Source organism: Atractosteus spatula, chromosome 3 (genome assembly GCF_055471065.1).
Source record: "Atractosteus spatula isolate fAtrSpa1 chromosome 3, fAtrSpa1.hap1, whole genome shotgun sequence".
Classification (NCBI taxonomy): domain Eukaryota; kingdom Metazoa; phylum Chordata; class Actinopteri; order Semionotiformes; family Lepisosteidae; genus Atractosteus; species Atractosteus spatula.
Genome location: NC_142708.1, coordinates 5,646,558 through 5,662,809, shown reverse-complemented (window position 1 = coordinate 5,662,809; position 16,252 = coordinate 5,646,558). Strand labels below are relative to the sequence as shown.

The 16,252-nt window shown below is 42.0% G+C and overlaps 1 protein-coding gene across 3 annotated transcripts in view; it reads left to right on the top strand.

The window, feature by feature from the left end:
• Positions 1-7,015, top strand: part of atg10 (ATG10 autophagy related 10 homolog (S. cerevisiae)) — a 65,392-nt gene extending 58,377 nt beyond the window's left edge. For 2 of the 3 annotated variants that reach the window (XM_088912212.1, XM_088912213.1), the window contains exons 6-7: positions 245-342; positions 752-971. In XM_088912212.1, coding sequence (XP_088768338.1) covers positions 245-342; positions 752-863 — 210 coding nt within the window. In that variant the 3' untranslated portion in view covers positions 864-971. Of the gene's footprint in view, positions 1-244; positions 343-751 lie in introns of all 3 variants that reach the window. The other variant, XM_088912214.1, reaches the window with a different exon arrangement.
• The last annotated feature ends 9,237 nt before the right edge of the window (positions 7,016-16,252 follow it).

The window sequence follows — 16,252 nt, the reverse complement described above, 5'->3', positions numbered from 1 at the left end:
TTGAAAGGGTGATATAAAGAGGGAAAACTACAGTACATGTGTAGAGGACCATTCAAGAGGGTAGCTTTTTTTTAACCTGTTTCTAGGGTGATTCTGAGTTTTTGTCTTGGGAATAAAAAGGATTGCAGCTTTTCTGTGTGTCAAACGAATGGTCTACAGTGCTTGTTTGCTTCATTTTATGCAAGTTGTTTTACAGAAAATGTACAGATTTGTCGTTACAAACCGTCGTCTTGTCTGTTTGTAGGAGCATCCTCTCCTTGGGCAGCCTTTCTTTGCTCTCCATCCCTGTAGGACGCAGGAGTTTATGAGTCCTATAGTTACTGCAGCTAAAGGAGAAAACAGGTTGGTTTGTGTCTTTGTGCTGTTCCCTTACCTGAACAAGCAGCTTTATTGAGTCTTATGCACGAGATCCTCTTTTGGTTTTCCAATTGTCATTATCTCAGCGTTTCTCCATTTTCTTGAATTGCCCTAATTCATTTCTAAGACACTGGAGATGTAACCATGTAAGATATTAAACCTTTTCTCCTTAAGAGAAAGCTTGATGAACAAGGAGCTACTGTAGCTGTTGAGATGACCTGCAAACAGCATCACAAGGGAATCTATCCTAGTCTCTCTGACCCTGGGTTTTATATTAGATCCAATATTAATAAGACAAGCTTCTCAGATCAAATGCTGGTGAGCGGCACTTATATACTGTATATAAACAGCAGTTAAAATGCATCTCCATTTATGTGCTTCTTCCTCCCTGCAGGAGCCTGAATTACATTGCAGCCTGGCTGAGCGTGGTGGGGCCTGTGGTGGGTCTTTCCCTGCCGCTGAGCTACGCCACCGCAGCGTCGCCGAGCCCTGCTGCCCCAGACTGATGCGCCCGCGCCCACGCCCACGCCCTGCTCCTGGGCCTCCCTGCTCCGCCGCAGCGGTGAGCCGGGGCTCTTCCAGAGAGCTCTTCACAGCCCGGTAACGTTCCAGCACGCGTGCGACTTCTCAGAGACTGAGAAACTAATCTTCGCCTAAGGCGTGCACGGTTATAACACTTCTGGCCTCATGCTGCTAACCTTCCACCCTCTTTATAATAAAGGAAGTACAGTCTCCTCTTCAGTCTTGCCCCAAGACCCAGAGGCATCTCTACCACCAGGTCCGTCTCAGAGGAATGCTGTCCTAACCGGACCCAAGGCAACACTGCTGTCTTTGTAGCAGCCAGAGGAGCCACTGGTCCGCTCTGCCAGTTCCTGGCCTCATCCCCCTGGGACCTCTTAATAGCTGCGGTTATTAGGGTGGCACAGTATACATAACGTTTCATTTTTTCCACACCTCTGCCATCGTTGACGTAGTGGTGCGACTGGAGTTGTAAAGTGGCCGTAGAGGAGGTGAAGCCGGCAGTCTGTGCTGTAAGGCTGTAAGTGAAGAGAAACACGGACCGTTCAGTGCTCTAACAAAAGACTCAAAGAAAGCCCATTTCCGAGCTCGTCCCCTCCCGTGGAGGCTGGGGGCCCTGGTGTCAGTGCCTAACCATTGGAAATGTAAAAATTCCTTCTCTCATCCATCAGCTGACAGCGGCCTGGAAAGTGGAATGCTCCCGTGCCACACAGCAACCCTCAGTGGTGAGAAGGGGCAAGCTCTTCTGATTGCTTACATCTGGAAGTGAAATCAGAGCAGATCACAGCACCGTTGTGGTGGACGTGACTGAACAGATCGGGGAAGTGTGGATTGCCAAGCTTACACGCGAGGGCGTGCCTCCCCCTAGTGCAGGAGGAGAAAAACACGGCTCAGCAAGGGCCTCTCCAGCCTCGACTCTTGTGACGCAAGTTGAGCCTTGCTGTTCATCTTGAGCCGTCTTCCTGCTGGACAAGGACCCCTCAGGCTTTGGACGTAATTAGTCTTCCTGTAGGTAATCGGCTCTCAGATGTGCCTGTTCCATTCCGCTGGAAAAGGATAAACGCCAGGGCTGATCACAAAATCTGTAATTCAATGTTGTTCGATTTTTTCACAGGCTGTCTTTCCACTATCTTAACACTAGCCTGTTCTCGGGATCAGGCAGGGTGCTGGGAGTGCTGGACTGACAGTTGGAAGCTGTAATTCAGTGTCTGTTTCTGTGATATTCTGTGCTCTAATCGCCTGGAGAGCCCCAGTGCAGATGGCTGAACCCCTGTAAAATACTGATCAATTAAGAGCTCTCTGGTCTTCAAGGGATGTAGGACACTCGGTTTAGTCCCACATGATCCCTACATTACTTATTTTAATGGTCAATTAACTTCATGTGAATGGTGATCGATTTGTTCCAAGCCTGTAGAAACGGGTGGTCTGTGAAGATCTGCCGGCTTGGGGCTCCCCAGAAGCGCGGAAGGAGACCCCTGTTCCTGAATGAACACATAAAAAGTGGGATCAAAGCGAAATGACTCCTGAGAACGCTATCATTTTGCTGGGACGCAGCAGGCGGAAGACAAAGGTGTGTGGGTTATCAGTGGGACCCCAAGGCCCAGCAGGGGGACCGGGCTACTCTCTGCAAGACGATTGGCTTGGACATTGCCCGTTTCTGCCTTTTTGGGGTTTTCCTGTCCTGTTCTGGCACACACGGGAGCATATTGTAAAAGGACAGATCTGCGCCATTAACTGAGATGGGAATGTCGGCTCCAGTAGGAGTTTTTCTGTGAAAGAAAAGCGGGGCGCTGGGTGCAGATTCGCAGATGGGTTTGGGGTGAAAAGGTGACCCTATTCAACCGGCGTTTCACTTCGGTGACCACTGCTGCAAGTGTTTATGACCGATAAATTTAAAACTACCCTGTTGAGAATGCCGGTAAAGCAATTCAGTAGCCTTCTACCCCCAAATATAAAAATAGTTACTATAAACACATGCTTATAATTCTGCAGCAGACTGGCGTTCTGTCCAGGGTGTATCCTGCCTTGCGCCTGTTGCTTCCTGGGTGAGGGCTCCTCCGTGACCCTGAATTGAATAAAGAGCGTAGAAAATGGATGGATGGACATGCTTGTCACTCTTGAATTTGGAGTACTTTTTAACATGTGACGATTTTTAGCTTTTCTCTCGTTTATCTTCTCAAGTAAAACAAAACCATCTTGCGTCTGCAGTATACAAAATAAGACGGACGTACTGTGCGGCTAGGCATGTCATAAAATTGAAATCTGCAAAGCAACTCTGACATCTAGTGGCGGAGGTGGAACATTACAGTTTGCCCTATTGAGTTGGGAAATGGTGATACGACTACCTTACTGCTTCTTCTTGCAGATGGATTTTTATCTTCATCCGCAATACCCTCCCCTTTCACAGGTAGATATTTCATAGGCCAAACATTTGGCCCACCTAGCCCGTTTGGTAATTAATAGCTAATCGATCCAAGGATCTCACCCAGACATTTCTTGAAGGATTGTCTTTGAGGTTTTGAATACTAGAAGAGAATTCCCTTAAGCCCTGAAAAAAATCCCATTGCTGTTCTCTATACAGCAATATCTTTAATGTAATGTTATGACTAAATTTGTAAAAAACTATACACTCCTTACTAGTGTATTATATAATCATAATATAATAATTATAATTATTGCTCACACCTGAAGAAGGCTCCATGGCCGAAACGTTCTGTTTTCAGCAGGGAATAAACCTGTTACTTGTTCCTTTATAGCCTATGCATGCTGATGCAGCTCCCCACCTGAACATAATGATAAAAGGGCATCTCTTGATTTTCTTTAGGTCCCGTGCTTTTTGATATATCATATGGGACTAGCAGAACTTTGGTAAGTTTGTCTCAAAGGGTTTGCAAAGCTCATATTCCCTTTTATTTCAGCAGGAAGAACAGGAACTGAAAGTTTCAGGACATTTTAGTTATACACGTTTGCTGCTCAAATAAACGGTCTGTGTTCTAGATGCTGTTTTTTAGGGCAAGTGGTAACTTCTAGATCCACTACTGTCTTTGGGTCTCTGAACAGAAACCCGTCACTTCTTTTAAAATATTCTGCAGACATCAGTAAAAGTCTGATGGCAGCCCAGTACTCGTGGGTGCTGCCTTATAAATCGGCTTACATATAAACATGTTTGTAAACAATGTGATTGATAAAGTTGTATCAGAACAAATTTGTATCTTTTCTTTATCACTGGAGTATTTTATAACTGAGAATTGTATTCTATTGAGAGAAACTTGAACATGCAGTGGTTAGAGGTCAATACTGTACAAAACCGTAACAGTAAAGATCCAGGCGCACTGATTGACAGTAGAAATAGAGACCAGTATCCTTCCACAGATGCATACTGTATTTATTAGAGACCATAAGGATTACAGTAATTGGAGGTCTCTATCTGCGCATCTCTTTACTATGTTGTTTCCAAAATTTCGAACTCTTTGACGTAATCTTAGCAATCTGGCTAAGAGTAAAAAGATCATGTATAGCTAACGCCCAGTGGGTTATTTCTTCATTCCCTGTCCCATGGGAGTGACCTTTTTAAAACAGGAAGTACTTTATTCCACAGCCTCTCGATTCCAGACCAGAATGCTTTGAGTCGGATCAGTTTAGGAGTGATCTCATGTGAATGACATGACAAAGGCCTTTGATTCTGTGAATTGCGCGGCACTCTTGAAGATCCTGCTGAAATTCTGTACTCGCGTTCTCCAAAATTAATCGGCATCTTACGTCTGCGTCATATTCATAAGCCTGCAGTACTTCTCACTAATAAATTAATTGCAGAGCCCTTTAAAGTCTGGACAGGAGTCGGACAGGGGTGCTACATCGCCCCTAAAGAAGCAAACTCAGTATCAGCTCCTGGGGGATTCCAGGCATTGCCTGAACCAGATGGAGGATGAATATATGTGAAAGGGGACAGCAGTTTGAGACCTAAAGATATCAGAACAAGGGAGTAAAGCGAGAGTTGAAGAGATGGTCTAGATTGTGCGGTTCACAGACAGGTGCCTCCTGGAATGACACCTGCTTAACTTGTCCCAGAGCGTGTGGATCCTGTATCAGTCCTAACAGTTCATGCAAGACAGTCATCGTTGACCGCAGGGGATAGCTATCGAATTGTATGTCGCACAAACCACTAGAGAAAGCTGACAAAGAGCTGGCACAATGAAGCTATTAATTTAAACAGGTGCAATGCTTTTTGAGTAGCTGTTGGAATTCATAAGCCAAAATGTCAAAGCCAGCCCACCAGGCAGTTCCAGTGAGTGGGGCCACAGAACCCTTATCCATACCGTCTGTAGTGCTGCAACAACAATATATTTTTACGAATGCTAACAATTTGAGGCTCGTAGCTGAGTGTTTTAGTTTTCAAGAATTGTTTTAAGTGGGTGGCAAGACTGATTGAGAATGTTCCGCAAACTCAAGAAAAATAAAAGTTAACCAAACAATTTTAAAAAATCAGAATTGTGTATTCTTTCTTTAATTCTAAACGAAGTGTAGAACGTTCTCATGGTGACATACAGTACAGTACTTTATGTGAAATTCCTCAGTATGTTACTTGAGCTGGCTCAAATAGTGTCATACAAGACAGATTTTATTAGGGAAATAAACTGTTCTCTACAGAAGGGATGAGGGGACCTTAACAGGTTTGGTTCTAAGAATGCTTTCAAACGCCTCCAACAGCATGGCTGGGCATCTTGTCCTGATCTCAGTTCTAAATTTACTACCCTGTAGTTTCTGTCTGTTTGAGTAATACTTTGAGTATTTTGAATAATCAAAACCCTTCTGAAAGTCTAGAAATGTCAGATCATATGTTCTGTGTATGTCCCTTTACTGTGGCTGTTTGCTCGATGAATTCTAGCCAGTTTTGCAAAACAAGCCTTTTATTAATCCATGCTGACCATTCTCAAGGATCCTGCTGCCTTGAAGATAATCTTCTACTTCACATGATCTTTTTTATAACCATTTAATAAGAAATAAAACTTAATGACCTATAATTGGTTTTGTTATTATGGATGGGCACTGCATTGGCAGATGTACTTTCAATGGGTATTGACCCTATTCTGAGTGAGCGAATAAGGTAAACATGCAGTAGAAAGTGCTTTGTACAAGCAGTGCAAAGAACATGCTTGGAAAGAAACCTGTTTTTTTAACTTTTTCTTGATGTATAATGTAGCATGCATTCAATAGGGCGTTTATGAATGTGTGTAGAAATCCTCAGATCACCAGCAGAGGGAGCCAGCACCTTGATTATGAAGTAGTTCAGGTGGGGAGCTGCATCAGCATGCGTAGGCTGCAAAGGAACAGGTAAAGGTTTATTCCCTGCTGAAAAGAGAAGAAAGGAAATGCAACATTTCTGGCATGGAGCCGCCTTCTTCTGGGCGCAGCGAGAACAGCTTGAACTACAGTACGTGTTACCTTTTCTTTCACAAGGTTCGGAAATATTTACAGCCCCATTCCCTTCTGTGCTTCTTGTAGGGTTGTCTTCCATTGAAGCTATGATGGGGGTTATTGTGTATGAATGAATGGTGTATCCCATGTTCCCCATTGAACTTTGACAGGATTTGAGTTCTGAGAATTGTCCTGGTCCAGATGGCCTGTCCATCTTCTGCTGGTCAAGCCAGTGGGTGATGTTGTCAGCAATAGTCTCTACAGTTTCCATCCTCTCAAATATCACTTCCTGGTTGGCAAAATTATTCATCCTGAAACAATTCTGCACTCAATTCTGGTTTATGGGTCACATTAACAGTTCTGTCCCCAAACCAGTTACTCTCTTATTTACAGACACTGTGTAAACCTGCACCTACACCAACTAGTGTGATTTATTGTCCTCCGTAATGCGAGCAGGTTTGGGGGAATAGCAAAATCTGTTAGCACTGCTGCCTCATGAGTTTTGGTTTACATGAGTTTACTTCTCGGAAGGGATAACTTCTGTGTGGAGTTTGTATGTTCTCCCTGTGTACCTCACCTTACACCTTTTGGTGTTGAAAACTGTTTATATTAGCCAACCAATTATGGCTTGAAATGCTGTATCCTTCTCATATTGTATATTATATATTTAATGGCAAACAAAATAGGAAATTAAAATGTGATCGACTTTATGCCAGAGAAAAAATTCTCTGTTTCTCAGACCGGTTATTGAATCTCAAATTTACAAATTTTGAATTAAGCACAAAATCCCGAACTTGGTGAAAGTACTGTAGGTCGCCATGTTGTTGCAAACTTATATCCAAGTTCTTACAAATAGTGACATGATGAGGCCCTTCCTGCTCACTAGTCACCATAATGACTAATGTTATGTACGAGGGTTGTGCAGCAGACATTTCACCACAGGAATGTTCCAACCTTATCTGCATGCAGAGAAAACAAGTAGGAAGTATTTTTTGGGAAAACCATCTAGAAATTGAAAGCAATATTTCTGTTGGATTTAAAAGTAATGTGTTTATAAGTCTGCTTGTTTACAATGTAATAAGGCTGCAACACATCACTACAAGTTTTGTTGCCTCGTTCTGAATCCACGAAATCGAGTCTATTTTGTGCTGTAAATTGGAGGTTTTACAAGTTGCTGTCTAAATTTTACTTTTTTTGTGGTTTGCATGCACTCATCAATACTCATTCTAACCCTGAAATATAAAAATAGCATTGCAAATCCCCTTTAAATAACTAATTTTTCCATGCAATGATTGCACTCAATCCTGTGCTAAAGATTTAAGCCTTATCTTTTTTTTTTTGGTAAATCCAGTGTATCTCATGATGTTTGTAACAATTTCATCTGATCTGACACACATAAAGCTACCTCCTGTGTGGATGGATATTTCCTTTCGGCACTGGGAAATCACTTTTTTACAACGTGAAACAGCAGGCACGAGTTCAAGCTAGGCCTCATCTAAACGGCAGTTTTGTTTTAGGAAATGTCGTGAGTACATACAGTATTCGTCAGCCTCTGGAGCTCCGAACAGATCTTTAAATCCCAAGCCTGATGATAATGTTGTAATAACTTCACTTTTTTTTCCACTTTATGAGGTGTGCATGACCTCTCAGTGTACCCAATTGCAAAAGTGCTTCTGGTTAGTCCGTTAATCCATTAATGACACTACTCACAGAAGGGTTTCTTGCGTAGTTTGGTGGCGAGAGGGTAATTTTTCAATAAAGCTGAACGTGTCCTGCTGTCTTTCTTTTAATTAGGGTATTATAGCCTAAGGTTCCCGGAGAATGAGGTATTGCTATTTACACAATATGGGTCAGAAAAGATCAGTCTGTTACAATGTGTTTTTGTTGGCCATTCAGTTTTATTCACCTTTATTTGATAAATCAATGAAGAACAGGTTCTCGTTTACATCAATCACCTGGAGTACAGGTATGCCCATAGATACAGCATGTATAGTTTTTAGCTGCCCAACAGCAAATGATCTGCCTGGGGTTTGAAATCAAAACCTGCTAGTTGCAGGTCCAGAAGCCTGTTGTGACTACATCTGCACATTTTTGCCACTGGATGGCGGTATGGCCCTGATAACAGGACATGCGCTCCTCTTCCTATCAGTAAGAACTACAGCTGTACTGTAAACCTTTTTACTCTTTAAAACTACTTTAAAACCTTTGACCTGTTGAGAAAGTGAGGAGGTTTCCCAACAACATGAGGACATTTGGCTCATTTAGCCCACTTAGGTCACAGTAGCTAATTGATCCGAAGACCTCATCCAGCCATTTCATGGAAGAGCTTGGGACCTGGCTTTGGCACCATGACTTTATGCGACACTCCCACAACACTTTGTGTAGAGCATTCGCCGTTTACATGCATTAACAAGTATTTTTCATAACTAATACTGTCCTCTAGTTTGGGTTTTCTACAACTGTTCTGTTCTGAGGAAGTGCACTGCTTTGTCATTGCCTTAGAGGATTTTAAATGCTTGGCTCAGGTCCCCTTGTAATCCTGTCCGTTGTTTTCTTCAACACGTCAGTGTAGGATGTTAAGCCTAGTAATGTATCTGCCAGCTTTTCTCTGGAATGATTCCTCTCTCAACACGTTTGGGTTGTGTGCGGTGCTTGGACTTGGACCTAGAGCCTCTGCACCACAAACAAAAAAAAAAAAATCATCGTATCTGTAACTTTTCCTTTCTTGCTGTAGGGGCATTACCACTGTGCTCTTAAAGGGTTAGTTCCCACCTCCTGTGCTTCCTTCTTGCCAAGCACATCACAACATGAAGGGAGGCCTTTCTTTGGTCAAAGGGCGGTATGTGAACAAGCTACCCAGCCATTATGGTGAAGTTGAACCGCTGGCCGCTTTCGAGAAATAGCCGGATGAGATCCTTTGATCAATGAGCTACTCATTAACAACAGGTTACACGGTCCGAATGTCCTCCTCTTGTCTGTGACCTCATGTTCTTCAGTGGCTCCAATGGGGCTCAGTAGAGTACTGGATCCTTAACCTACACAGGCCAGGGAAGAATGAACACCCCACCATTAAAGTCAGGAAAATTTGATCCAAGGGATCACGATGCCAGTCAGTGGTGGGCGGTTGTATCATTCTACCCAAACTCTAAATTCCCTCATTGGTCGAGTTATTGATTATTCCCCTGTTAGATATGTAATACACCTGTAATAGCCGATCGATAGAGGGCACCCCTAAGAACTTTGAACTTTAATCACTAACTGCATATCTACAGAAGTACAGTTCGAAGTGTGTTGACTCTTTTTCAAAATGTTTTGGTTTTTAGTATACAGTCTCAAGTTAGAAATGATTTGCTGACTTTGTACGCTGTTCATTTTAATTAAAAAAAATTGAACAAGCTGCAGTACCAACAGTTTTTTCAAAGATCGATATTGACTGTTCTAGTTCCGTGATGCCTTGAGGCGGGTTACAGCATACAATAGTGTTTGGTTACGGCTGTGTCATGTTGTTAACGTGAGTGCAGACAACGAAAGAGAGGAACATACTACAGTTCTTGGCAGTGTCTACAACATTTTGTACATTTTGTCATTTTGAACACTTGACGAAAAGGCTTTGGCTGCGTAAGGCCGATGGCTTCATGTCCGGTTTGAATCGCACTTGCCAAAACTGAAGTCAACAGCAATCCTGCGGGTGAAAAACAAATTACAGTTCTGCAAAATGTTACTTTTTGTGATGGTGTGTATTCAAGCTAAGACATCCCTTCCAACCTGAGGGCTTCATTCCGTAATGAAACCATGTTATGTCAGAGGACAGTTGACTGCGTTATTATTCAACCTGAAGTTTATTTATAAGAGGTTTGTTTTTCTTAAACATTTTGTCCGTTTAATGAGCTTTCCTTGCTAGTGTTTCTGTGGAGACGGCATTTCACACAAAGAGGAGAAGATGTGCCAGCCTTTTTCCAAGGTAATCCGAAAAAGCGTATTATGCTTCAGAACCTGTCTTAGGTTTAAAGGAAAAAAAAATCTGTCTAATCCAATGACTGTTATTTTTAAACGCTCAAGACCAGCACAGCTTTGTTAAAACACCGTACAGACTTTTAATAGAATAACCCCACATCCACAATAAACGTAAGATCTGCATCATGGACCAACAGTGTTGCTGCATTTTGTCTTTTAGTATATTACAGTCTCTAATAGACCAGGATTAAAAATAGACTTTTTATGCCCCAGCTAACACTACACCTCTAATACCCTTAGAATTTGATTTCTGTTTCCTTTAAAGATATCCAAGTGTAACTAATTCCTTCTCTAATGCTGCAGTAAAATTGCTTCATTTTAAGGAATACTCATATTGAGAACACTAGAATTGTTCTAGAATTTACTTTACCAGATTAATGAATCCAAACTTAACCCTGGATGGATTTGATATGAGGTATGTAAAAGTTATTAAAGTAAAAGGGTAGTTTGTATGATGTATCCAGGGTTTAAATGATTGAAAACTCCTTTTCACTTATTTGTCCATACACTACAGCTCAGTCTACTCTGAATACCTTTGCTTTTATATACATTACAAGTAACAGCATTAAAAATACCTCACAGGATGTGATGAAATGGGCATTTCAAATACATGCACTCCTAAATGTGATGATTTGTTGTTGCCAATGTGCTTTTTCTGAATTGCTCCGTTAGTATTTCTGAGTAAATGCAACATCTAGGATTTAAAAGGACAAGGTCTTTCGGGGTCAAGGGTCACCTTCCAGGCATGGTACAGCTGGAAGGAGCTGTCCAGTTCAATCCCAGCCTCCTCTGTTCTTTAACTACAGGGGACAACCAGGAAACACACGGGACCTCCGCTTGGGCTGCCAGTTAGACAAAACATAACAGCATGCAGGCTCTCGAGAGGCACACAGTCTACGGAAATTAAAGCAAAGGGAAGGGGCAACAGAGACCTCAAAGGTTTAGCCCTGTCACCTGTGTGAGAGCTGCTGAGCATGGCTCTCCTTGTAGATGAGTCTGCACAGACTCATGCAGGTCTCCAGGGCTTTCACACATCATTTCTGACAATCTTACCTCTCTAAAACACCTCAGCATCATTGCTCACCCTCATCTATTTTTAAAATCTCTACTTCAGGTAAACTGACCCATTAACTTGAACCGAAGTGATAGCTCCACATTTCAAGACTGTTAAAATCACAGACATTTAAATTTGTCCTGTATGTCATTTCTGCTTCTCTGTGAATGATTGTCTTGTTTTTTTCTTGGTGGTGCTTGTTCATTTCACCAAGTGGAAATGTGGTGTGTAAATTTACAGCCTGGTTCACTGCCAGTCCAAGATTTAAAAAGTGGTGTAAGGTCTCACTGCTTAAATTTAGTGAGACCTACCCATAATGCCTTGGTCTGCATTGCATGACAATTATTATAGCTCTTCCAAAGTACTGAATTTCTTAAAGCAGGGCAACCTTCTGATTTACAGCTAACTTATTAAGGAGCTGATGTTAATAGTAATGATTTCTGAATAGAAATATTCCAGAATGAATTGGATTGGAAGGGTCACAATTTGGGTACCCCAGCAATAAGAGGCTACCACAGGTTAAACATGAAATTATCATGAATCAAACCATAGGTTAAATACACTTTAACAAAGATGCTGTTTCTGAGAGACATGCTATCTCTAGCATGTACTCTATTTTAGTATAAAAGTCACAGAGTAACTGTTGCTAGAATTTATTAAGTCTGCCTTAAATTTAACTCCTCTGTGAACATATATAAATAAATATTTTTATTCCTCAAGAAAGAAGGGGGAGGGGCAGGAAGTGTTGTGTCACATCCTGTGATTATTTAAATATTGCAAATTAAGATAATGTTTTGGAAATGATATCCCACTTGCACAGATTGGAAACAGATAGCTTCAGAAGACTTGTTTGCTTGAGTAAACATCCCTTCGTCTGAACTCCTCTCCCCAGGTGGATCCCTCAGCAGAAATGAAAACACCTGCCCTCTGGTTCGCCACAGCTAGAGCAGCAAATTAGCAAGGGCTCAGAAGTGCCCAGAGACACAAGAGAGAAGTGGGCTGGGAGAGGGAGAGCAGGCAAGCCCACAAGAAGACAAATCATTTCTGCAACGCCACCTGTGGCCAACAGATGTTTTCTTATTGTAACTCCAAACCACATCAGAGAGAGGTCTGCCACAACACTGCCAATAATTAGGGATTTTATTGAGGCCGCACTGCCTCAATTGTATGCTTCCACAAAATATGATAATTGGAGAGCTTTACATCTTTGTCCAGATTGGGCAGAAGCACTTATTTCTTTTCTTTTACGGTTTAATTTCCGAAACGTCCACCAGAGCTGCTATCTCCTATCCGATTTTAAATGTATGGTATAGTTTTATCCAAGAAATGTTTTTATAGGATAATTCCAGTTTAGCATTTATTGGGATGCTCTTCTTAGTGTTACAGAGTCACTGTTTCCTAATAACTATTTCATGGAGGAGCCTCATAATGCAGCCCTTTGTCTGTTCAACTGGGCTGTTAAGACATGTTCCTCATAGCGTGCAATTATCTTGGTTCAGTAAATATGAAGATGAATATGAACTTGCTTAGTGAAGTGTCAGCTAAAGAAGTCGGTTATTTTGTTCTGTTTAAATTGTTTTCTGATGAGTGACAGTTAAAGAGTTAATAACAGGAGGGTGATGAAATATATACTGTATGATGGTGAATAAAAGACGGTTTGTTCACTGTGTCATATTCCGATTTATAACAGTAACCCAAACTTAAATTTCATGGTAACAGAAACTTAAATTTGAATTGGAAGTGGCAAATTCCATTTTTGTATTAATACCCTAGAGGCCATTGATCCCTGCAAATGTTTAATTGCAGGTGTATTTAAAAAAACACCGTCATGTACAGTATAGATGCTTTGTTAATGGATAAAACATCCCCAGTAGTAGGTCCTTCCATCTCCAGCGACAATCACAACTTTGACGCTTTGACAGCAGCTCTGCATGAGATGAAAAGTAGGTAGAAACTTGCAGCACTTCTTTAGAATATGTTTTCCTGTAATATCTTATGGCTGTCTGTTACTATACTGTACATTAGCCAATTCAGCTGTTGACTTCAGTAATGTACGCTACAGTATCTGTCAACCTGGTCAAATGCAGCTTTAAATTTCAAAGTGACTGCATCTGACTGTATTTGGAGCAGCAATTTTCAGTCGCGGTGTATTTTCTTTGATAGTAGCTCAGGTCTGGAGGGCTTTAGAAAGTCAAGGTGTGGAATCACAGACATGGGTAGAGTGGAAGCTGGTAGATAATCTTATGAATTTTAAAGGGTGCTCTACCCCACAGGTAAGAGGATTGAACTGAGCTCCTTCCCAGTTCTGTAATACCGATCAATCTGCTTAGCCTTGATGGGTTAGCAGAACGGACAGCTACAGAGCTTGTTTGAATAAAATGCTTTTATCAGGAGGCAGACATCTGGTCTTAACTTTCTCTCAGCAGCGGGGCTCCTGTAAATCTCTGCTGGAATTACGAGCAATACAGTTTCCCACTGGTGGTTCTGGCTGTTTCACATTTTTGGAGACAATTAGAAACGTGCTACCGTTCTTGTACACCATCCATTATTTTCATCATTCCCGTTTGTGCCCGAGTAAATTTATCCATACACGGAGTACTCCAGCACCACTGTGTTACTGACTCTGATGTGACTGCGCCGTGCTTTCGGAATAGATCCAGACCATGAAGCCACTATTTTGGTATTCTGAAGGTCCCAGTCGTCAAAATTTGGATGCGTCATAAAAATTTGCGAAAATGAGAATGATTAAACACAAGAGAAGCCATTCAGCCATTTGAGCCCATTTTTGTGCAAGAAGCTCAAGATCTCATCCAGCTGCTTCTTGACGTAAGCTGGCGTGTCTGTTCCATAGCAGTGAAGCAGTGAGAAGATACTGATTATCTCAGCTGTCTTTTCCTGACCTCATTCGAGAAATCGCTTGATCTCATTACAGCATTGGCATGGATTATGCAAGACTAAGGCATTAGTAACATTCATCCCAAACTAACACTACTGTTTTTCCCCTCTGCTGATGATGAATGAGATTTTAAAGGCCTTGGCCAAGCTGAGTCGTGGTTACAGTGATGCGTTTTTGTCGTGCGTCCTTTTGCAAGTGTTTTCAGATATTTGTCTGCTTCTGGGGTCGACGGCCTTTGGTAATTTTTCAAATGCCCTTCAAGATCTACAGGGCTGTTTAATATCGATGATCACTTCCTCTTTTGGTTTGGACCTCCAGTTCATGTGAACAGTACAATGTTATCTCAGAAGAATAGCCTTAAATAGAATAGGCTGAGAATCCCCTTCCATTCCACACGTTTGCTCAAGCCGTACTCCCAATCACGCTCACAAGATTATTTTAGGCCCCTCTCATCCAGCTCACAATCTTTTCCAGATCCACCCTCCGGAAAAACACTTTAAATCGATCCTTTGAAGAGCCGCCCGCTTCCACCTCGGCAGCTTTCCTGCTGCCACACGGACTCTGAACTCTCTCCGTATTTCGCCACGCATGAGTATCCCCTTCACAATCCGGTTTGCCAAATCTAAGATTAATGTGTACCTCATTGTCTTCTCATTTCCAGTTGTATTCAGATTTTTAAAAATACTGTGTGTGTTGTAGGTTTGCTTCCTCAGAGTTCTTTTCATAAACCAAAACCGACAGCTGTTGTGTGGGAATAAAGCATTCGACACGACAGCGGGCCAGCATTTTACAGCAACAGTATGTTTAATTGTAGAAGGTGCTGGAGACTACTATTAAAGTGATGGGACATCCGATAATTTGTGCAGAATGTACCTGGGTGAACGAAGATGGTGAATGCTTGCGCTCTGATCTAGTGTGAAGAGGCCCATCCACCATTCTTAACCATCTTGCCATCGTGTCTGTGTTGGAGGATGAGTGTGAGGACGATCTGAGGGTATTAAGGGTGATGGCTGAAGCCCATGTTGTTCTTTACCTCTGAAATGGGTTTCGAAGTAGGTACAGTAGTACAGTTCTTCTTGTGTCAGGAAGGATGCTCTCTAGACAACATTGCTTATAAAAGTCAGGAAAAGCCAGTCCAGCGAATATCGGGCATTTACATGGAGCATGATGTCCAGTTTTTCTGTATAAAATCTACCCAAATTCCTGTCCACTGTAGTATAACACCCTGCTTACACTTCATTTAAACATTGTATGTTTTCAGACTAGAAAGTATACTTTGGATCTGACAAAGACAAAATCAAATCATGAAGGGGAAGGTATTATTTCACACAATAACTTCACAGAATTGGGGCCGGGGTTTGAGTATGCGTACTGCATGCGTGAGTCGGAGGGAGTGTTTTAGTGTTTAAAGCAGTAGAGGAAACTGCAGTTTAGTACAAAGCAGACATTCTGCTGTTCCAATAAAACAAAAAATGAATTTGCTCCTTTCATCCCATTTGCCATTTCTCTTCCCATAAAAGGAGAACACAGGGACTTTCATGATTTCTTCTGAGCACTGACTGTCTGCACTGTCCACATACTGCTAGACTATTATCCAGTGTGCTCTCCTCTCCTGGAATAGGTCCATTAATTCAGTCTCCAAGCGACATTCACCACTTGGCAATAATCAGTCAATTCAGACCATGTGTAGCTGTGGGATGCTAACCAGGGGAAGGAGCCCTAAAAGAGGACATTTATAATTTACAGCACATCCTATTACCTCCATATGTGTATTAACACAAGGGCCTTGTTATTGAACACTGTATTGAAACCACACTTGTACCAACATAGGCCACGTCACAGGTCATCCAGAAGTCTTGTGTCGGCATCCCCTCAGATTGAGGTTCGGTGTGAGTCTGGTGGGTTGCTTTTGTGTTCAGCAATATAATTAGGCAGATTGCACCTCACTTTTGGGTACAGTAGCCAGGTAGTTTTGTGGGAGAATAATACCCTGGCTT